We start from the raw sequence: 23,584 nt of genomic DNA on the forward strand, positions 1-23,584 counted from the left end.
GAAACAAAAGAAAGTTGAGAGACAGAGAACATTCCATGTAATTTGTTGCTACAATTTTTTTAGTTATTTTCATACATTTCCTCTTCCTTTTCCACCCTCTACTTTGTCCACTCCAAACCCTCCATGTCCTCCTCCACACCTACGTCTTCCAATGTGTACCCACCAGTCCCCCACCTCACATACACACACTTAAGTCATAAAAATGGTAAATTCAAGATACAACAAGGAAAGTATTCTGTAAATACAATGTTTAAAAAGAAAGACAAGTCTCTGCCCTCACGGAGCTTACATTCTACTAGGAAAAGTTGACATTAAATATAAATATATAATCACCCATATAAATATTACCACTAAAATCATTGTTATAAAGGAAAATACAAGCATCCAAAGTACCAAAATGAATTTTTAACTTATGCTTATGAGCTATTAACCAGTCATAATGGCTGGATTTGCAGTGTAACTTACATTTTTGGCATTTTCTGATTTAAATGGTCATTCATTTCTCTCAGACAACTGTTAGAGTAAAATATAAGTAAATAAAGTAATTATTGAAATGAAGTGACCAGTTAAACAACCATGGGAAAACAAAAACAAAAGCAAAAAAAATAACTAAATTCCCAGGTAAATAGACAAACCTGAATTCTAAATACAATGGAGAGAGAATAAAGTTAGCATTGTCAATGGTCCTAATGATACCAATGACAAATTTCAAGGCTAAAAAAGAAAGCAAACACAATTTCACAAAAACCACTTGAATCTATCTAGCAATGAACAGCAGAAGTAAGGTTGGTTCTGGATAATACCTATCCCTAGGTATCCCAAAGAAAGCTATGATTCATTGAAAAAAAAGTTTACTCCTAACTATCCAGGTAAAGGTGACATGTCCTTCTTCAGAAAACATGAAAACAAATCCAAATAATTAACTCTAAAGTGTGAAGCAGAATGACCAAATGAAGTTATGAGGCAAGATGGCATATGGGAAGAGTGAAAATGCTTCCCATTATGATTCTACCAGCATACAGCAATGATCTTTAGCATGTCTCCTTAACATGACTTAGTTGTTCTTGTCATGTACAAATTATAAGGTATTTTGCAGTTTCCAAACTCTGAAAAATCAATAATTAAGGAGTATGAAAAGATCCACACCACCTATGTAAGGACACATCACAAAATGATATCAGTGCTTACCTCCAGGAAGAAGACTGAGGAGGATGAAGAATGTTCTCTTTAGATAAGTTACTTTTTTCTTTTAAGGAATGACCTTCATCTATCATTGGAGATTTAAAATTTTAGAAAATATTTAAGAACTCAAATAGAAAAAAAAAAATGATAATAATAACGTTCCGGAATCCAATTTTGCCTCTGGATTCAAAAAAAGGAAAGACTTTGATGCACAGATGTTTCATTCCAGAGACCCTTGAATTCACTACTGGTAAAGAGGAAAGCAGTGTCAAAAAATTCTTCAGAATTATGTTGTATGGAAAGATTTAGGAAGTGTTAATTTACAATGCAAATCAGTTATTTCAGACTAGAAAGGTTCAACAACTATTTCATGCACAACTAGGATTTAACTTGACATAGGAACCTACAATGTAAAACTTCTAAAATTTTTTGACTCCTTCAACATGTGGCACAGGACAAGGAGAGCTACGTCAGAGAGCCCTGATTCATGCTATCTTTATGTTTTCTGAATGCCCACATTTTTTTCCACTCTCATGGTACTTGCATTGTGTCATTTATACTAACTTGTCCACATGTCTTCATTTCCCTACTACATTGACACACTTTGAATGTGGATGTCACGTCATAGTCAAGATTGTATTTTTGCTCAGAAGGCAGATTTGTTGAATTGATTTGCAATTAAAGGACTTACAAATCATGTTTCTCATTTATATATATCTAATTAACCAACATGTAAATGTTACCACTCTGATTTGCAAAATACTCAAATCCATCTGAAAATCTTCTTTCTCTATTTAACATCAAAAAGCATCCTGGTCCCATTAACAAAAGAAAAATGTAAATGAAAAACCAAATTCCTGTGCTCTGTAGTTTTGTGCTGATTAAGGAATACTACTTGATGAAAAATAGTGAAGTAGAAATATATTTGACCCATATGTCAACAGAAAACACTTAAGACTGACATACTAAAACTAAATGAAGTGACACTTAACATTGATGACATCAAAACAAATATCAGCTGAATATAAATATGAATTATTCTATAGGTAGAGTTAAATGGTTATATAATTATAAAATTATTTTTGAGTTAATTTTTACAACATCATGTTTATATATATGTATATTTAGAATATTCATTACATGTGTATATACATTCATAGATACAAACACATATGCATATACTACACTCAGTCAGTAAAATAAAGTATAAATACAGTTCCCTTTACGCCATCCTGAGTACTCTAATAAGGAACATGGTGTGGAATGCCCACTAAGAAAGGAAAGTAGATGGGAATTTGACCAAAAAACTTTAGAAAGTGTCCCAAATGGTACATAACATTTCTAAAACAATTGATACATACTGTCATTTGTGTAGTTGCTGGAAGGCTTAAAATAAGATTAAATTATATTATTGGAAATAGTTGACCAAAACACAAACTACAATAGCATATGATCTCTTTATTGGCTCAAAATACCCAAGCAACATTTGTTTTGAAAGCTTTAATTTATACATTTAAAACTTTGCTATTATTTCTTACTTATTGCCTGGCTCATGTTCAGGTGCTTTTCAAGCAGAAAAGTTTCCCTGCTAGATGACACAATGTAAGGGTGAAGAACTGTGAGCTTCCGTCCCAATTCACCAGATTAACATTCAGAGCACAAGAAAACTCAGAGAATTTAAGGATAAGACAAATCCCTGCATTTAAAATAACAAAAAACAAAACCCACAAAAAACAAAAAAAAACTACAGACCAAGGGCACATTCACTAACACATAGTTCAAATGATTAGCTTAAAGGCTATGATACATATTTACCATAGCAACAGATCACCTACTTATATTTAATGGCAACACTAAACACACGGTCGATGGTTCCAAATGGCAAAGTAAGCATGCTTTTCAATCTGGCATCAGTGCTGTCAAGGAGCACACATGCCTGACTTACCAAGTGATGCAGAAATGTATACCTGCATGGTAACGTTCTTAAAACAAAGTTAGTATGTGCAAAAGAAAGAACAGGCTTGTCTTGTTTCCTTGGCTTTTTCAGGGTACTACCTTTCCAGGTTCTTATGGAATTAATGTGTATATATGACATCTAGCAGGCAAAGAGGTGATGATAGCACAGCACTACACTTCAATGCTGCACATGCTTACACTTACATCCCAATGCAAAATGGCTGGGGCAGGTGTCCTCCTGAGCTCAATGTTTGAAGATGACATATTTATGGTAACTACACTCATCATTTAACTACCATTAAGTGATACTGCAAAAAATTACACTGAAATCTGAAGTTAATTTCTAAATATACTAATTATATAGGCAGCTGACATGATAAAACACTCTAAAGAGCAAAAAAAAAAAAAAAAGGGCAACATTTTGATGGAGTTTTCTTACCTTAAATTCACAAAATATTAACACTCATACCTACCTCCCAGTGCCCACTACTAATACAAAAAGATCTAAATACATTTGCATAACTTACACACACTATAATTCATATAGATGATATTAAGAAGAAATAAAATAATGTAATACCTTTACTTTTACCTATGGATTTGATGAAATGGTTCCAAGAAGAAAGGGTTTCCATACAAAGAGAATAGAGAGAGAAACAACAGTAAGAATTATGAATATATGTAAATGTAGTACTCTGAAAATTAAACAAGACAAGAAAGCATAAAAAGGGGTCTGAAAATACATGGAGATATAATCAGTATTTGTTAAGAAATCTGCCCTTTTTAAAAGGAAATACATGCAAGGAAACTGAAAAGTCCATGCTCACTTTTAAAAGATTACACAAAAAAGAAGATACACAATGACTATACTATAGGTAGAAAAAGTATTGATTCTGTGAAACACTATACTCAGCATTCTAAAAGCCAGAAGCCAAAGATGTCTGGATGTTCCCAAACTGCCATGCATGGGTGAAAAATGGACTCTTTCTGGTACAGTAGATTAAACTGAATATACTATTTCAGATATTAACTTCTGATGGTTCTCGGTTTTTCTTAACTATAGCTACCCTTAACTGCATATGCTTACAAATGTATGCAAAGTCTCAATCACAAATTCTTATGTCTCATTTATTTTCAGATATTATAGTGCAAAGAATGAAGGAAAATAAAAGTCAAAGGAGCAAACCAAAATCAAACTAACAAATAAAGGGGAAAAAACATATGAAAAAATGTGAACAAAAGTTATGTATTTAATTTGCAGCCAGATAATTTGCAAGCATTTGCCCATCCTTTGCAGTGATGGTTTAAAGCAGCTACAGAACAAGAAAACACTGAAAGCAGAGTGGAAAAGGAACAGAGCCCATACCTTGGTCGCCCATCATCAGGTGCGCCAGACCTTGAAGGGAAACAAGAGCACAGTCAGCAATAAACAAGGGAGCATGGGAAGTCAGGGTTGTCACGGTGACAAAAATGTTCAGTGACAGACATCTTGTTTCCTATGAGACATGTCTGTATCACAGAGGCAAATCAAAAAGCATTCTTTCAACCCCTGGTTGGAATGCTTTGGGGCAAAGAGTTAATAGTACTGTAATTTAAACACTGGCATATGCTGCCCTGTGTATTTCTTCAATGTATCAGTTGGAACAATGAAGAGCATGACTTAAAATCCAACCAATCATCCCTTAAATATTGCATCTGTCCTTCATGCCCTTTGATGATACTGCCACCACAGGGCTTGTTATAAAATTATATTTTTTAAAACCCAAAGGAATATCTGAAACATGGGCTGGGTCTGATCTTTTTCCCCTCATCAAAAAATGAGAAGTTTTATAATTAAATTAAAAAAGTCCTTAGTCACACTGAAATGATAATGCAGAAATGTCTCCTTGTCTGACACATGTAGCAATTGACTAAGCTTGTTCAAATACAAAAATAGATTATTAAACATGCAGCTGTAAAGTCAGAATTTACTATAGAATGTTTTTAGGAAACAACGGATCAGCTTTAAATAGGCTCAAGAAATTTCCCATGGAGGACAAAATTATTTAGTCTTTCACCTAAACATTACCTAAATAGTGAACCATAAGTTGAGATATATATATATATATATATATATATATATATATATATATATACATATACACATATACATATATAATACATATTAAGTTTTATGTTTTTATATAAATACTAATTTCATCAGGGAAGTTTTCTAAAATAATACTGAATTCCCTTTATTTAAATACTTATTATCTGTTACTTGACAACTGACTTCAGATTGAAGTTCACTCCTCTACTAAATACTGCTAATGTTCTTAAAACAAACAAACAAACAAACAAAAAACAACAACAACAACAAAAACTCTTTTACTATCCAAGAAGGTATTTTTTACTGAGAGGCATTAATTCCTAGTTCTTCATTCCATATTCAGCAACAAAGCTTCTCCTCAATCCATGTCTATTTCAAGAACATGGGAAAATGTTACAGCAATATAGTAGTACATATAGCAATTTCAATAAAATTTATATTTCCTAGTATTATTTAAAATATATTTGAGACTTTATTGAGCTACATTATACATTACTTGCACCAATACTGAAATAATGTGCATTATTTCCTTAAAATTTTAGGAGTATTTAAACATTCCTGTGGGGCGGTACATTTACAAATCAACATATAGTCAAAATATAAAAACAATTTAACATAGAAGTTTAATGCTTCTGTAGTATAGCCTCTTTTTGTATTTTCAAAGTGATTTTAACAAAAACATCACACAGGGAGATTAAAAAGTTTATGATCTGTTGATGATGATGTGTAGGTTATATAATTTTTCATGTAATTTCACTTTTAAAACTAGTACATGTATTTTCTAAAAAGAGTTAATAATTTTTTGTAGAGGAAATCAGGGATTTATCTCTGTATAAGATCTAACTTTTAGAAAATACATAAGACGCTTCTAATGGTGGTTTTTAATATCTCCTCAGTAAGGATGGAAGTTAGTAAGCCTCAAAAACATCCACATTCCTCATGCTAGACTTTCTTACCTCTAAGGGATCCCCACTAGAGTGCCAAAGTCATGTGATAAATAGGAATGTTACAATTATGATTGAATAGTTTATAGGCTATACTCTGCAAATCTTGTCAAAATTTTTCATGGGATGCATGTGTGAGGAAAGAGGCATTCAAGCTTATTAGGCTGATTTTAAAGCCCCTGGAATGCAAGTGGATTTAAAAAGAAGGAACAGAAACATGGACTATTTTATAGAATGTTAGGGAAATGCAAAAAAAGTTGAAAAGATACTTAAAAAATCAATCTCAATTAACATGCATCATATAAATGACACTGATTTTGAAAGATGTCAGACCTTCAGGGTAATATCCTCCTTATCAAGGCATATTCACATGCTTTTAAAATTATAGTATAGAAAAACAGAAGCCATACAGAGAGCCAACACTTGGAAAAACACTCACTGATGATTACTTTTGAAGTTTTTCTCTATTTTATTCAAATAATGGAATAGGAATGTTCAGCAACTAAATAATTGTATTGTTCAGAAAAGTTTCACAAATAATATGCTGAAACCTGCTCCTGACCAACTTAGTATCACCATGAATCGTTGAGACCTCAAATCTTGGTGACTTTAACAGCTATTTATCTGTAACCTCAGATGGGAAGTCTTTTTCTAAGAAATATGTCATTCTGTAAAAATGTTCATTATTTTTACAGAATGGCTCTATTTCAGAATATCGCAGCAAAATGATATACGTTAAACACTTCTGAAATATATACGCTAGTTCAATGTGTCTGCAAGAACTGTTATGCTGTGATTATGTAAGTTGACAGAACATCAACATCCCTTACACAATTACCTAGTTAGCACTCTTATCCTTGAGAGATTTCTTAGGCAGTACACTGACATACATTTAAGTTCTTTAAAGATCAGAATGTTGAAATATGTTTTAGTTTGTTGGATTCGATACGAAAAAAGTATAACTTTCTCAAAGTTCCTTGATAGAGATAATTTCAGAAAAAAAATCTTTAATGACTATGGTACTTTTATTTAACAGACACAGAATATCACAAACATACTTACCAGTAATCACGTTGGAGTGTTGTATACTTTCATTTCCAATGGCCAGTGGTTTATTTTTTTAATCTAAGTTTATGCCTCTTACTTAGAGTCAATGCTTTATTCTCTGTTTTTATATAAATCAAATCATTTGAAATTAAACCAATGAGCTTGGGGTGATGAAATGCTAAACATTTCCAAAAGAAAATAAATCATTTTGATCAAGAAAAAAAATGGAGACCAGATCATGCACTGAACTCTGAAACTGCAAAGAAATACTTTCTCATTTAAAACAAAAGAAGCAGGATTGTATCATTTTTTCCATACAGAACACTGCAATAAGCATTCTAAGGTTTATATGGCATGCTGGAATCCATCAAGGGATGGAGTTAAGGCTGAAGGAGTTTCATATACTTAGGGACTGACGGGGCTGAGGGTGTGTGTTCTATATGAAAAGTGATACACAATCCAGAAATCAACAAATGCTCAGAAATAAATTCAACTTACCGTCTAAATTCGAGATGTACTCTATTAATACTATGAAATAAAAGGCAAATGAGAGTTGGAAAATAAAGTAGAAAGCACCCACCTTCCACATTGTTGTCTTCTGAAAGCACATGACAAGGAGGGAGAGAAAAGGAAAAACATTCATTAAGCAGCATGCAGACTGGACCTTTGCCTTTGCATGTCTTCCTCATGCAAGGCATCAAACACATCATGCAAGTGCTCCATCGCTACCGTTCAAAGGGGAAAACAAAATCATGGGAAGCAGGTTCCCTCCTATTGGCAGCATTTTAAGAATGTGAGACAAAATTTCGGTAAATTGTCATGTCCTGAGCAAGGAATTTTAAAAAGTCTTTCACTGTCCTGTGCTAAGCAAACATTCTTACATGTCACTGATGTGGTTGTTCTAGGCAATTATTTTTAAAGCCTTATTATTATTATTATTATTGTTATTGTTATTGTTATTGTTATTGTTATTGTTATTGTTATTTTTTTACAATTCCAAAAGATTATATTCCTAAATCTGATCTGGACTTGGATAAAATAAAGCCCACTGCCAAGAGCCATGAAATTTCACTTAAAGACACCCCAGTTCTACATCCATGTACCATCATGGCCTTTAAGTATTTCTAATACTTTTTTTTCCATAAACACAAATAAACCTATGTAACTAAAATTTATAATTTGGTTTATTTACAGTGTGTTAACAGTTCGTTACCAATGATGGTAGTTTACTGAATTTGTTAAAAAGTTATCTTTTAAATCCATTAACTGGAAGAAGTAATCACTGCAAGAGAAGTGATGTTGTTTTATCTATTTGGGGGCTGTCCATTAGGGAAAATTTATCATGGTTATTCAGTTTGTACTTCTGTTTAGGGTATAAGTATGAAAATTGTTATTATAATGACAATATTTGGTAAACTTTCTTTTATATTTCCATATAATTGACATATTTACATATCCTCGTATATTTACATGTATTTCCATATGTGTGTATATATATATATATGTATATACAGATAGATACACATACACATATATGTGTACACAAGCAGATTTTGCATGTATTTCCTACACATAATCAATGCAAGTGTATGGGATTTGAACTATTTTCAGTAACTACTAAAAAATTCAAGTACACAGGGCTCAAAAATGATACACAGGGCTCAGCATACAGTAAGAAATGGAAGAGAAATCTGTCTTCCAGGAATAGGGCAACAGCCAGGTTTTAGTATTTATCACAATGCTTTCAATAATAAAATACATCCACGTTTACATTTCTAGTCTTATTCTTTTACTTAATTAAATAGAATCTTAAAAGTGGTTATTTGACCAAAAGTGTTTAGGAAGAACAAAACAACAGCAAGAGTAGGAACTGGGAGAAAAATAACTTATAAATGTGCCATTTCATAAGGTTAAACAAATAACTCTTTTTAATTGTTAAAATTATTAATGGATTAAAAGTCATCAATTTTGTTTAAAATATATCAACTGGAAACTGAAATATCAACATAGGCACTTTTAGGGATATGGTCTTAACAAATATAATAGAAGAATGCTAGTGGATAAATGTGTACAATAGCATCTATACAAAATACTACGTTTGCCAGAGTTTATTTTAAAAGAAATAACAAAAAAAAAAAAAAGACTGAAATATTTGGTATGTGATATTCATTCCCTGATTGGTTTTGGTTTCTAATCTACTAAATAAGAAACTAGACTGAATTTGCTACTTTTCAATGGCAACTTTGACATGACATGGACACAAACATTAAAGATTTATTTTAGGGGCGCCTGGGTGGCGCAGTCGGTTAAGCGTCCGGCTTCAGCCAGGTCACGATCTCGCGGTCCGTGAGTTCGAGCCCCGCGTCAGGCTCTGGGCTGATGGCTCAGAGCCTGGAGCCTGTTTCCGATTCTGTGTCTCCCTCTCTCTCTGCCCCTCCCCCGTTCATGCTCTGTCTCTCTCTGTCCCAAAAATAAATAAATGTTGAAAAAAAAAATTAAAAAAAAAAAAAAAAAGATTTATTTTAGGGGAACCCGAGTGACTCAGTCAATTGAATGTCTGACTTCGGCTCAGGTCGTGATCTCACGGAATGTGAGTTCACGCCCCACATCCAGCTCACTGCTGTCATTCAGCATAGAGCCTGCTTTGGATCCTCTGTCCCCCTCTATCTGCCCTTACCAGACACGTAATCTCCCCCAAATAAATATTTAAATAAATAAATAAATAAATAAATAAATAAATAATTATTTTGCTATATTATATGAGATATCATACAAGATACAGATTATATTAATGTTTAAGATATACTTTCGTTTTATATTAACTGCCCTCTGAAATTTTACTCCCCATTTAAGGTGTGTTTTTATTTTTTTAAGTAAGATTTTTTAGTATAGAGGGTAAAACAACAAAATCAGGGAATTTAGAGGAGAGGCAACTGCCAAAAAAATCCACCAATTACTATGGCACTACTTAATTTCTATAAACAGAGACTGGCATATGGTTTTAAGTAGCACAGTCTCAGGAAAAGGGTTTTGTTTTGTTCTTGGTAAAGTGCTGCATGAAAATCTAATAGTAAAAGGAAAATGAAAACCAAAGTAAAACAGGCCTAGGATTGACACCAAATTTATAAATGTGCTAAGTAAGATACTAGGAAAGGAGGCTGTGGTAATAAAATCAAGGTCATTGATTCAGATCCCCTGCAAGTGAGTTCTTTCCCTTCACCGTTAACTAAAACACAGGGCCACAATGGCGCCATTGATCGTGACCTGCCATCCAGCATGTTTCTGAGTTTTTATTCATAAAGAGAACCAGCTTAACTAATGGGACCCCCACTATGCAAATCCAAGGCATGTCCAACGTGTAAACAAATCCTAACTTGACCAAATTCAGAAAAATGGTCTGTCTCAAAAGACTCAGATTAAAAAAAAAAAAAAAATCAAAGTACTAGAGTAAATGAAGAGATAATATATTAACTCCTATATTTAAAAAAATAGAATAAGAAGAAAAGGAAGAAAAGTGGCTTGGAACAAACTTTACTGAATTTCAGACTCAATCACATAATTAAAAAAAATGTTCTCTTTATTTGTATCATTCTATTCTACCTTTTTGGTATCTATTTTTTGGCTTTCGTTGATTTAAACTCTGGTAACCTACAGATGATCCCTACATTACTTCAGAATCTGGACATAATTGTAAATGGTGGCAGCTCTCCCATTTACAATCATTTGCCAGATGTTTTTCCTTTTCTCTTTCCCTTCAACTTGGTTTTTGGACTGCAAAAATATCAAGTTTAAAAAGAACAGTTTTCCTCATCACATCAACTCTTGCTTTCTCTTTGTAGATTCTTTTGCAATCAAATAGTATTTTGATTTTTAACAGCAACAGAGACAGGGGCAAAAATTGGCAAGCCACAGTATAAAGTTAAAGAAGTACATTTTGCTTTAGTGTTAAGGTAGAAAGCAGTCCATCCAGCCTTACCTGTGGACATTGTCAAGTTAGGGCAAAGCTCTTGGCTTGCAGAATACCCTGGCCTCTTAATTCTGCTGACCTAATAGTGCTGTGTACATGAAGTGAGTCTTAGTAATCAACTTTACTATGATGACCATGCCACCTCTAAAGATCACACTGATTTTTTTCTTTTGATTGTGAAAATAAGGAATAAAATCATGAACAAGATACCTTAAATTTTCTTTTTCTTTCAGATAAGATATGCTTCCCTCACAAAAATGGGAATAGGCACCAGAACATCAGTTATGTTATGAATAATTTGTGTGCTGTTGACATGACGAGAAGCTGCAGACTGTTAAACTATATGTTTTTGAATTACTTCAAAAGAGCATCTCCAGGAAAAAAATTTTCCTTTGGCCTCCCAGCTTATAAGAATCCAAGGACAGGAAGTTTAACTTATCATGAGGTTTTTTTTGCACATAATTTTCCATACTTCTAGGAAAAGAAAAATGAGCAAGAAAACAAATGTATTTGTTTCAATGTAAAGAAAATTAGGAATTTAATGATGACCAGGAGATAAAATTGATATAAAATATCACCAGTAACTCCCTTTTGTACAATCAGTATTTAAGGTTAGCAATATGAAAGCTTCATCTAAATCTACAAACAAGAGTCCACTTATTTGCTACATTTTAAGTTTAAAATTGGCTGAAAGAAATCTGTCACCACTTAGGCATTCCTTCTCTGTTTTGGCTTCCTTCCTTCTCTGCTAGTTGCCAATGACCAGCTCCCTTTATTTTCTGTGGCTCCTTCTCTCCTTCATCAAAACTCCCTTTACTGCAGGTTAACTTGCCATCCAGATCTAGCCATCCAAATGGGGTATATAGTAAAAAAGCGGTGGTGGTAATGGCCAGAAGAAAGAGGAATACAGAAAAGGTTTCCATTTCCTTCTTACATACATTGAGGTTGCTAGCTTCTATACTCGCCTTTCTGGCCCCTTGCAATATATTCAAGACTTTATCTCTCATCTTGGGGATTAAATGCCAGTATAGCAGAGTTTGGTTCCCATGGTGGCACAGGATGGAGCTTTGCTTTATTTTATTTTTCTTTTGGTTTTAACAGTGAAAGCCTTTAGAAAACCTCAATCTTCTGGGAATGTTTCAAAAACTGGGAAACGGAGGAAAGCATTGAAACTGTGGGTTTGTGCAGCAGTCAGCTGGAGGAAGAGAAATGCTGGCCAGAATCAAGAGAAAGTTCAAACAACAAATGAAGCAAAAAAGGTCCATTATGGAGGCTTATGGAAGGAAAGAAACAGCCACAGCCTGGGCAGGGATCTGGCTAGTTTCCAAAATGCTATTTTAACAGGTGGCCTCAGCAAGTTATTTTAAATCTACCTACATGACACTCCCACCAAGCCCGCTGGAATCACAGTCTTAGAGCATGAGGGGAGCGAAGCAGAATAACAAAATATTTCTTCTCTCTTCACTGATTAGGAGTAAAAGAAGTAACTCTAAACCAATTTGCAGCAGCAAGGACATTTCTAACATCACTTGAACCCTATAAAAACATTTTCCCTATGAACATTGTGAGCAACATACAAGTTTACTTTTGGTACAGTATACTATGATTCAAGTATATTATGGTGTTAATGAGTCCTTTGTGAAGTGGTCTGAGAAGTTTACTTTGCCTGATAGTGTTGTTCCCCTTGGAAACTGTGATATGAGTTGCAACATTTCAAAGAACTTTTGCAATAGTACTTTCCTAAGTCGCAGACTGCCTTTGTTTCTGGATCACACAAGTGCCAATTTTGTTACAAAGTTTGTGGCATTCAACTCAAAATATTCCATCTTGTTAACAGGGGAAGGAAGGAAAGAACGATGAGAGGAAGGAAGGATAATTATATGGCAGATTCTTCTGGTGCTTAAGGTGTTCAGTGGACCTGATGAAATTTAACAGGTATTAGTCAATATATCAAAATATATACTAAATGACTCACATAAACTATATTGAATATAATTTCAAATTTTATTTTCATGGGGGACTATGACAAGGATTTTGTTTTGCTTTCATAGCCTCAATTCTTCCTTACATCTAAACTTTGAGTTAACATTGCTATATTAATATCAATAGCTGAACTTAGAAAAGGAACATCACATATAAGAATGACCATAAATACTGTGGCAAGAGTAGTCTACATGTGTCTGCTCATGTCACCCATTTTTACTGTTTTATTGCTTACATAGAAATAAACTTTCCTAAGACAAAATTGAGCAGGGTGTTACCAGGCATTTTCCTATCCAAAAGCAACCACTGCTACACAACTCTTCAAAGAAAGCTTGTTGAGGTGAGTTGCGCTTCCTTTCTAAAAGTCTGAAGTCATCGTAATTTAGAAAGCAGAGGAGGAGAGCTCTTGTATTAGTTGGTAGAATAAATTTAAATACACCCCTATCTACCCAATTTACCACCTATTCTCATGGTTACATGAATGTCCAGTACTCAGATATGACTTTTTTTTTTATGATCAAATGAATGGGAGACCACCTCCAGGTATATGGTACCAGAAGAGAATACTCCACCAAGTGTCCTAAGTTTTCCAACATTAGGATGGAGTAGGTAAACTCTGCTGAAGACCACTGATGGCCTTTCATTTGAGAGAATACAGGCTAGATTTATGTAATTCTTTCACAAATCATTTTATTACAGAGAATTTTCAAATAAATTTCCAAATACTTCTGATTTGACTTATCTATACTTACTCAGACCAGTCCAAAATAAATCTATCCAATTTCTATGAGAAAAAAGCAAACATTTTAATTTTGGGAACACTGTGTGAAAATATGACTAACTGAACCATAATGTAAAAAAAAAGTCCTAAGTTTACAGTTTAATAAATTAGATTTCTATATACTGAATAAAAAAATGGTCCGTATAAAACTGACTAGTCAATTAAGCATATATTCATTCTTATATTTAAGGAAAATGAAATTTTATTTCAAAATAAGAAATACTTCATATTATTTTTAATTCAATGGACCTTTGCATATGTATCAAATAGTCTATAAGAAAAAATGCACTTGGGGCACCTGGGTGACTCAGTCGGTTAACTGTCCGACTTTGGCTCAGGTCATGATCTCACCATCCATGAGTTCGAGCCCCACATCGGGCTCTGTGCTGACAGCTCAGAGCCTGGAACCTGCTTTGGATACTGTGTGTCCTTCACTTTCTGCCCCTACGCCACTTATGCTCTGTCTCTCTCTCTCTCTCTCAAAAATAAAATGTAAAACTGTTATAGTTATCTTTTCAACTACAGCACATTTCAACAGGAGGAAGATTGGTACAAAGAATTCTTCTGCTTCTCCAAAAACTGAAATCATTCAGTCCAATAGCACCTGAGGTTGAAATATGAGAAATTACTGTTTCAGACAAAAACTGGTCAAATAGCAATAGTTTAATGTGGTTAAATCTAACATTTTTAAGTTGATAGTTTTCCTACAGACTGTGCTATTCTGTCTCCTAAATGTAATGTAGTAATATCAAGTTACATTAAAACATTTCTGAATTCCTGAGAATCAATCCACAGAAAGCATACTGGAGTGGGAGGTACAGGCTTCCAGGTATGGAATGTGTAAGTCATGTGAATGAAAGAGACAGCATGAGGAATGCAGTCAATAGTATCATAGCATTGTATGGTAATGGATGGTAGCTACACTTCTGATGAGCATAGCATGACTTATAGAGCTGTTGAATCACTATGCTGTACACTTGACACTAATGTAACTTTGTATGTCAACTATACTTCAATCAATCAATCGATCAATAGCAATGATAAAAAGAACGGAAGCAGAAAATAGAGTAAATGAAGTTTTTATAAAATGTTTCATAAAGTTTTATGAAGATCTCAAGAAACTTCTTCTAAATGTTCAAGGGAAATAAGAATAAGAAATACTAATACTTGGGTCATCTTACCACTTTAAAGGTACTTTCATAAATATTATATAATCTGTATCTCATCAGTTAATCTGCTATGGTTCAGTGACTTGCCCAAGACACCCAAATAGAAAGGAGAAGATGGTAAGAGTGTATAGAAAGTATGTTTGAAGGCTCTTTGTCCAGGTTTGCGTGGATTTCAAAAATTGCTTTAAAAAGAAATCGAACATGAGGAATTTGAATAATATAGGGTAAGGCTGGCATGTCTACTAAAGCTGTGTTATGTTCCTGGAACTATTACCAAATGTATCAATTAGCATCACTTTAAAAAATAGTAATATAATATGGAGTAAGAAGATTGTATTTATTATTTCTTTGTTCCTTTTGTAACAAGGCAGAAGTATTTTACAGAAAATATTCCTTTCTTAATTGCATTGTGTGTTGATTCTATAAAGTCAAGAAAATCTAATACTGTTTACTTTCCTTTACTGAAGAAAAGAATGCCCTGACATTCTTCTCCTCTGTACTATAGACATTATTTCTCAAAAGAAAAAATAAATGAAACAAAACAAACAGACCAAAAGAAAACAAAACAAACAAAAAGCATATTTAGAAAACCTTTGCCCTATTTTAATAAGGAAAAAAGCAGTACAGGTTTGTAAATGTGTTTACCCATGGGCATTTTAACCACTAGAAACAAGAGGAAAAATTATCCACACATTTCTTATACTTTTAAAGGATTCATTTCATTCACAGCACACAAAATTTTGCATCCTGTTTAAAAACATCTGAAATAAAAGAACACTTTCATTCCCAGTCAAATATTTTGGAAGGTTAAGCAATATAATATGCATTTGCCACATAGAGTGTTTTTTCCCTTTCATTTTAGTTATAAAATGCAAATCTGATAAAAATGCTACTTTTATTCCTTTTACACACACGTTGCGTGATAAATCTGGGGACTGAGCAGCATGTTCTAAACTTTTAAAATTTGACTCAATAGACAAGTAGGAAGAACAACCAAATAGATTGTCCAAACTCCTATTTTCTTTAAAAAAAAAAAAATAGGGGTGCGTGGGTGGCTCAGTTGAATAAGTATCCAACTCTTGGTTTCGGTTCAGGTAATGATTTTGTGTTTCACGATACTGAGTCCTGCATCAGGCTCTGCACTGACACTGTGGACCTGCTTGGGATTCTGTCTCTGCCCTTCTTCTACTCACATATCTTTCTCTCTCTCTCTCAAAATAAATAAATAAACTTAAAAAAAAAATCTTTATGTTAAAGGCTAAAATGGTAAAATAAATTCTATATTTTTAAAGATTTCATAGATGTAGTTGTTTGGCCTAATATCTAGTACGTACTCATGCCCATATGAATCCAAGCCCATGTTGCAGAGGCAGCCATGAGCTTGAACAATTTACCCTTTATCTACTGATTTACTGACCCATAAAATCAAATCACCACAAATACAAGCCTTAAAGGCAGCCTTATAATTCCCTATCTTATCTTTTCCTAAAATGGCTATTTGCTGCTTAAGAAAACATGTTAAAATATAGATTTCTTTTTTGGACCCTTATTAAACATATTGAAATGTTAATGCCATCATTCAGAACAGTCCATTTTATTATTTAAAATGAAACAGTATGATTACGATATAACTAATTATTTCTTGACATATGTGTAAACTGCTGATTACTGGAAAGTCTGAATTCGTTTGACCCGAACTGAAGATTTAATTTTCAAAATAATCTCAAGTTATAATTTATTACATATTGATTTAAAATGTGTGGCAATGATATTGTAATCACTTCATGAGCTCCACTCTAAACATTAATACAAGCATGTGCGCCATATCTCTGACACAGGCACACATATCTATTTAATACTTTCTTTCAAAAACAAATTCAAACCTTCATACTTCTCTTAAAAAAATATTTTCCTACATAAGTTACTGTGGGTAGAATAAGAAACCATTTACAAAAAATATTTGATAATGTCATCAATAATAACACAACTACTACTACTTTACTTCATTGGAAATATACTTATTTACTAATAAATAAGCAATGCATAAATTATAAATTTCTCTCTTTATCTTTCCCTCTTATTTAACTTTATATGTTTGTCTATATTAGAGAAGAAAAATATTTTCTAATTGCACTAATATGTTACCCATCAGACACATATGCCTAATTACATGTCAATTATATTAATTACAATTAAATAAAATTAAAAATTTAGTTCCTAAGTTGCAATAGGCAAATTCCACATTCTTAGCAGTCATATGTGGTCATTGGCTACCAGACCGGACATCACAGATTATGAACATTTCTGTCATCACAGGAAGTGCTTTTGGGCAGTACTGTTAACGGTTTTAAGCAAGTTATCACTTCTCTGGTAATATTTTTGAACATACAGCTGTTCAAATAATGTATATGTTGTTTCCTTTTTTTTGTTACAAAGGAAGATAATTTAAATTCATAATGATATTTTTAAAAGAACACCTAAATTTAGATTTGATATAGTTATTGCATTTGTATACTGTGGAGAACTATACAATATTGCCATTTTATCTATAAAATAAAAACACAGGTTGAGAAATAACTTTAATAAAAATTTTACTTTCATGCCAAAATGTCTTTGAGTAATATAAGCTCTAGACAGTTATTACTCTTTTTGTCATAAGTCCCTTCCCTTGAGCCTCACTGATAATGAGAAAATGCTAAATATGTTTTGATTTTTAAGTAAATTAAACAAGCAATCAAATATCTTTTCTCTTGCTTTCTCCACACTTTCTCAGTATTCTCCATTTAATATTATTTGTCATTGACTTTATGTGTAAACTACATAATAGTTTAATAGCAACAGTAGTTTTTAGATTAAGAAAAAGTACCCTCTATCCCATAATCTCATACAATAAATTCCCTTTCCTTATAATAAGTCAAATATTTCCCTTTCTATAAAATAAGCCTCTTATTGAGTATTACATTAAGGGTAAATAAACCAAATGGGGAAATAAAGGGATCAGCATTTCTGCAACATGGAAATACAGGAGAAAAGAAATATAAAAGAATAAAAAGAGCAGCTCAAACCTCTAGTTAATTCTATAAAAGTCCAAGATCCTGTTAAGGGGCTATTACATGATAACAAATGCATCATTGAGTAAGCAATAAAAACTATGAGTAGGAAGAACAGAAAAATAACTCTGAATGTGGAAGCATTAACTGTGGAGTAGTAAAAGAAAAAAAAAAGTGGCAAAAATATCTAGGAGATAAAATGATGAACAAGTTTTCCATAAAAATGACTAAGATGCACAACAAAAATTTAGAGTAGACCTACCAAGTCTATTTTCAGTATTTAAAAAAATGTAAGCTTATTCTTAAAGTTGAACAATGTCCACTTTATTATTGAAAAGTGCTTTTTTTCATGATTGGTTAGTGACATCCAAACTGTACACAGTAATGGAAATGAGGCAATATAAGAATGGAAAAAAATATTTATAGCCTCAACACCTTAATGGATAACATTTAATCTAGTTATCTCAAAGAGCCATTGTCCAGTAAATTAAGAATTGAGAACAGCTGATTCTAGAGGTTACTGAGGTCATGTAACATCTTAGTCCAATCTTGACATTGGAAAGGCTTGAAAGAGATTATACAACATAACCATATATTTCTCTTCCTTCCAAAGAAGAAAACATATGTTGCAGAACCAGAGGCAGCATCCTGATTCAGTATTTGTCATGGACTGAATGGTTGTACCCCACACCAAATTCTTAGGTTGAAACCCTACTTCTCAGCGTGACGATATTAGGAGGTAGAGGCTTTGGGAGATAATCAGGATTACATGAGGTGATCAGAGTGGAGCCCTCATGAATGACATCACTGCCCTAATGAGTTCCTGGAGAGCTTGCTTCCCCTCTCTGCTCTCCACCATGTGATGATACACAAAGTCAGCGACCTTTAACCTGGAAGAGGGCTCTCCCCAGTATTTGACCATGCTGGCACCCTGATCTCAGATTAGCAGTCTCCAGAACTGTGACACATAAATTTCTGTTTTTCACAAACCACTCAGTCTATGATACTTTGGTATAGCAGCCTGAATTAAGACAGTAATATTTTAGATCTTGCATTACTAGAGAAAACTCACCTTTACATAAAATAAGAAATATGACACAAAACTTACTAGATTTCTGATATTATTACAATAACGGAGGAAAATCTCTAGTAGCACAACATGTACAGTATGCGGAATGGCTAATACCTGTTAACAAAGGTAGCTCATGGCAGTACGTAGGAGCTTAGGGAATGTGTACCTTATAGCTATCTGAAGTAAATTATATTCAAAATGTGCAATATGCAAGTAATATTCAACCTATGGGGAAAAACAATGGAAAAAGAGTGGAAAAGTCATTATGTTTTAAAATACTGAATAGAGGATTCCTTCTTCTTCTTCTTCTACTTCTTTTTTTTTTTTTTTTTTAATTGATATGCTTCTCATAGAGTAGTATGGGAAAAGCTTTGAATGGAAATTAAGGGAACAGACTTGATAATTGTACATTAGTCTATCAACATAAATAACTAAATCAAACACTTTAAAATTTATAAATAGGAATAAAATATTCACAGAGTGAAAGGAAAAATGATTTGAATGAATTGCGAGAGTCAACAAGTACACTGAATCATTAAAACTAGAAATCCTTAGAGAATCTAGGGATTTCCTGACAACATGCAATACTTCAATGTTTCATTAGGATCCTTTTAGGTTCTGCCGCCACAAATCAGTTTTAGGAATCTAGATACAATTTTTTAGAACATTTCTTTAATTTTCCCATGTGCTAAGTGTTTAACTTGTTCCATAGAGAGGCTGTGGCTCATAGCAGTAAAATAATGCAAAACCACTTATTCAATAATGACAGATTGTAAAGCATTTTATGTGTAGATAATACCTATTTAGTGATGTTAGCCATGGCATTATTATACTTAATGCTTCCTTATACAAACTGTTGGTTACTTAAGAGCAGTGTCTTCTCTGTTCCTCTTCCTTTGTTCAGCTGCTAGCCTGGTGTGTACATATAAGAGTTGCTTAATAAGTGTGTTTTAATGAGTAATTAATTTCCAATATTAATTTCCTGCTTAACTTCTATGAAGCTAGCAATGTGGGATGAAGATGATTAAGTTTCTTTTCATAGGCAAAATGTACTTGCCACAATAGGCTAAATTTAGTTTCTGTATTCTCACATCAGAAGTAAAGAACTTTAACAACTGGAAACACTTTTATTTGGGCAAAGTAAATCAAAGGGTTTTAGTATTCATTTCTATTAAAATATTATTCTGAGCCAGTTTGAGATGCATTAGCTGGACATTTCTAAATTATTTTCTTTCATAGACTGTTGTTTCTTAAGTAGATCTGAAAATGAAGATGATGATGGTGATGCAGCAGAAATACAACAACCGCACTCAAATTCACAAAACCATTTATGTAATCTTATTAATTATTAACATGATGTGGACCAAGATCAGTTAAGAAAGTAACTATTAAAATCCAGTGGGGTGCACATAATACCTATTTATTCATCACTTCATACACAATTCTTAGCACAGTCCCTGGCACATTGTAAACACTCAACAAACATGAGGGAATAAATGAAAATTGAACGATTAAATGGTAGAAATCAGCTCTTTTGACCCCAAATTATATCACATGCATCCTAAAGTCTTATACCATATTTATAGGAAGCAAATTATTTAAATTAAAACAAAAAAATTGAAATGCAAATAATCCCACTAAAATAATGGCTTAAGGAGCTTCTTTAAAAAAAAAAACACCTTCTGTGAAATACTACCACTGTTTCCTGCATGTAATCTAATGTTTCATGATATACATATAGTAAGATATCCATAAAAACAAATATGTTAATTAAATTAAAATTATTTAAATGAAATTATATGAATTAATTTTTCATAATTTTAATAAATCGTATGATTTATTAATTATAATGACATGTTTTAAGCTCACATATTTGCATTGGATAGAATGTGAATTTTCAGCATGGTTACACTGGTGACATTTTAAGATGATCTCAAATAAATTTTAGTTTTCCTTCCAATTTTTGCCTTAATAAACTTAGAAAAAAGAAACAGAAAGGTAGTATTTAAAATGGCATTCTCATGGTTTCTGGGTGGCTCAGGCTGTTGAGCATCTGACTTTGGCTCAGGTAATAATCTCACAGTTGTGAGTTCAAGTCCCATGTTGAGCTCTGTGCTGACAGCTCAGGGCCTGACGCCTGCTTGGGATTCTGTGTCTCTCTCCCTCTCTCTCTCAAAAATAAAAAAAACAATATTTTTATTTTTTTAATTTAACACAGCATTTTCTGCATTTTGGTCAGAATAGTCGTCTCATGTTTCACTTAAATTGGCCATCATGATACTTGATGGGTAGTTACTAAACTAAAATGCTCCATCCAATTAAAGCAATTCTAAGCAACTACATCAACTGTGTATATGAGAAATACATAATTTAAAGTTTTCTTTACTCATTTCTAAATATGATCGTCAGGGATGCCAAGCTGGTAAATGTGATAGACATGTTCTGATTCCAATGGGATGGATGTTGATTAGAATGTTTTTACATACTGTAGATAACTTGGCAGAAATAACTGAATCATCCATTGTATAGAGTCATATAGTACTCAACTAAAGTTTTCAGTGACTTTCCCATAAAGACATTACACAAGATCTACCTTTATTTTTAATTTTTTTAAATGTTTTTATTTATTTTTGAGACAGAAAGAGACAGAGCATGAGCAGGGGAGGGGCAGAGAGAAAGGGAGACACAGAATCTGAAACAGGCTCCAGGCTCTGAGGGGTCAGCACAGAGCCTGATGTGGGGCTCGAACTCACAGACTGTGAGATCATGACCTGAGCTGAAGTCGGACTCTAGACCGACTGAGCCACCCAGGTGCCCCAAGACCTACCTTTAAATACAACACACTAAGAAACATAATTATTTGCTATTTGTAGTTTAATCCTATTTACAGCCCCATAAATTCTGACTGAATTTATCTTTTTATAATGAACCCAAGTGCAATGGTATTCAGAAATTTAGAGTTCTACAATTTTAAAACTGAAATGAATATTATCTTATTTAACAGATTAAAAAAATCAAATCAAAGGCCCACTTTTATAACACATGATAAAACCTTGGTTAATTGGCCTCAGGATCATAACTATGAATGAAACTCCAAAATGAATGGTATAGATAACAGCCAAAGTTGTTTGAAAAGCAGACTTCAGCTACCAAATCAGATCAAAGCTGCATACTTCTTAAACTCCTTAAAATAACCCAAATTGGTTATTTTTTTTCTTTTCACATGAATTTCAAATAAGAAACTGAATTCTAATTTTCTTTCTAACAGATTCCCATATTGAAAGGTTTGAAAAATGATAAAGAGTAACCAACTAAGTCCCTACCAAAAAAAAAAAAAAAAAAAAAAAGAGCATCTGAAACCACATATATCAAAATTTGCAAGTTAATCATTTAACGTTTGTCTGCATCAAAAAGAGATGGAGTACTCATATATATGTTTTTTTTTTTTTACATTTTACACATGAAAAAAGTGAAACCCAGAGTGGGTAAGCTACTAATACATAAATGCCATTAGCAAAAAGATACACAGTCTAAGAACTTTTCTATTTTACTTTCTAAACCAGGACTGTCCAGTAGAATCTTCTGTTAACAGTGGAAAGTTCTATAAAACCTTGGACTGGATTATGACCCTTTACCAAGAGTAACCTCCACCACGTAAGTCTTCCCATCAAGAATCCTGTCCTAGGAAATATCCCAATGGTCTTGTAAAGATCTGAACAAGAAGCAATCATCACAATAAAAATTCCTGTCTGTGAGGACGTCAGTGCAGCTCTGGGAAAATAAAAGAATTTGGCTCATGATCTAGTTCAGATCAGTCTTCCACACAAAGTAAAGAAAAATGCACTGTGAAATAATTCTCAGAATATAATATATGCTGCAAAGACACTAAGAATTTGCTAGAAACTAGTACCAAAAGGGAAATACTTTCTTATAGATACACTTCCTTATTCTTCCAAAGAACTCCTTAAGGACAATTACATAAGAAGCAAATTTTATTTGTGGAAGATTTGGCATTTGACTTCTGTCAAATGATGGAAGTGGAAAGAAGAAATTATGACCCACCTTGTATCTCTGGTAAAATCAAAATTGGCTTCAGCACTCAAAATATGCAGAACTTGGTTGTTTTTGTTTAGATGGAATTAAAAAGAAACTTGTAGATCTAATTTCATAATTTATTTTTCACATGGCTGAAAGAGTAAGCAGGATATTCTAGTGCTATAAACCTGGGATGTGAATTTTACTTGCCAATTGTTATGCACAACCAAAGGCACGTATTGGAAATTAAAATAAAAGAAAAAAAAAGAAAAAAAAAGAAAGAAAAATTGGGAAGAGCTTATCCATTTT

The 23,584-nt window shown here is 33.0% G+C and overlaps 1 protein-coding gene across 27 annotated transcripts in view; it reads right to left on the minus strand.

Annotated features, from left to right (window-relative positions):
- The window catches only part of NRXN1 (neurexin 1), a 1,133,918-nt gene that overhangs the window by 1,018,722 nt on the left and 91,612 nt on the right, over positions 1-23,584 (minus strand). For 15 of the 27 annotated variants that reach the window (XM_045446007.1, XM_045446003.1, XM_045446005.1 and 12 more), the window contains exons 3-5: positions 7,799-7,816; positions 4,505-4,534; positions 3,719-3,730 (exon numbers count right to left, since the gene is read on the minus strand). The exons of 5 other annotated variants lie outside the window; for them this stretch is intronic. In XM_045446007.1, coding sequence (XP_045301963.1) covers positions 3,719-3,730; positions 4,505-4,534; positions 7,799-7,816 — 60 coding nt within the window. The remainder of the gene's footprint in view (positions 1-3,718; positions 3,731-4,504; positions 4,535-7,798; positions 7,817-23,584) is intronic. 7 more of the 27 variants (XM_045446004.1, XM_045446024.1, XM_045446013.1 and 4 more) reach the window with 2 other exon arrangements.

Source organism: Leopardus geoffroyi, chromosome A3 (genome assembly GCF_018350155.1).
Source record: "Leopardus geoffroyi isolate Oge1 chromosome A3, O.geoffroyi_Oge1_pat1.0, whole genome shotgun sequence".
NCBI lineage: Eukaryota > Metazoa > Chordata > Mammalia > Carnivora > Felidae > Leopardus > Leopardus geoffroyi.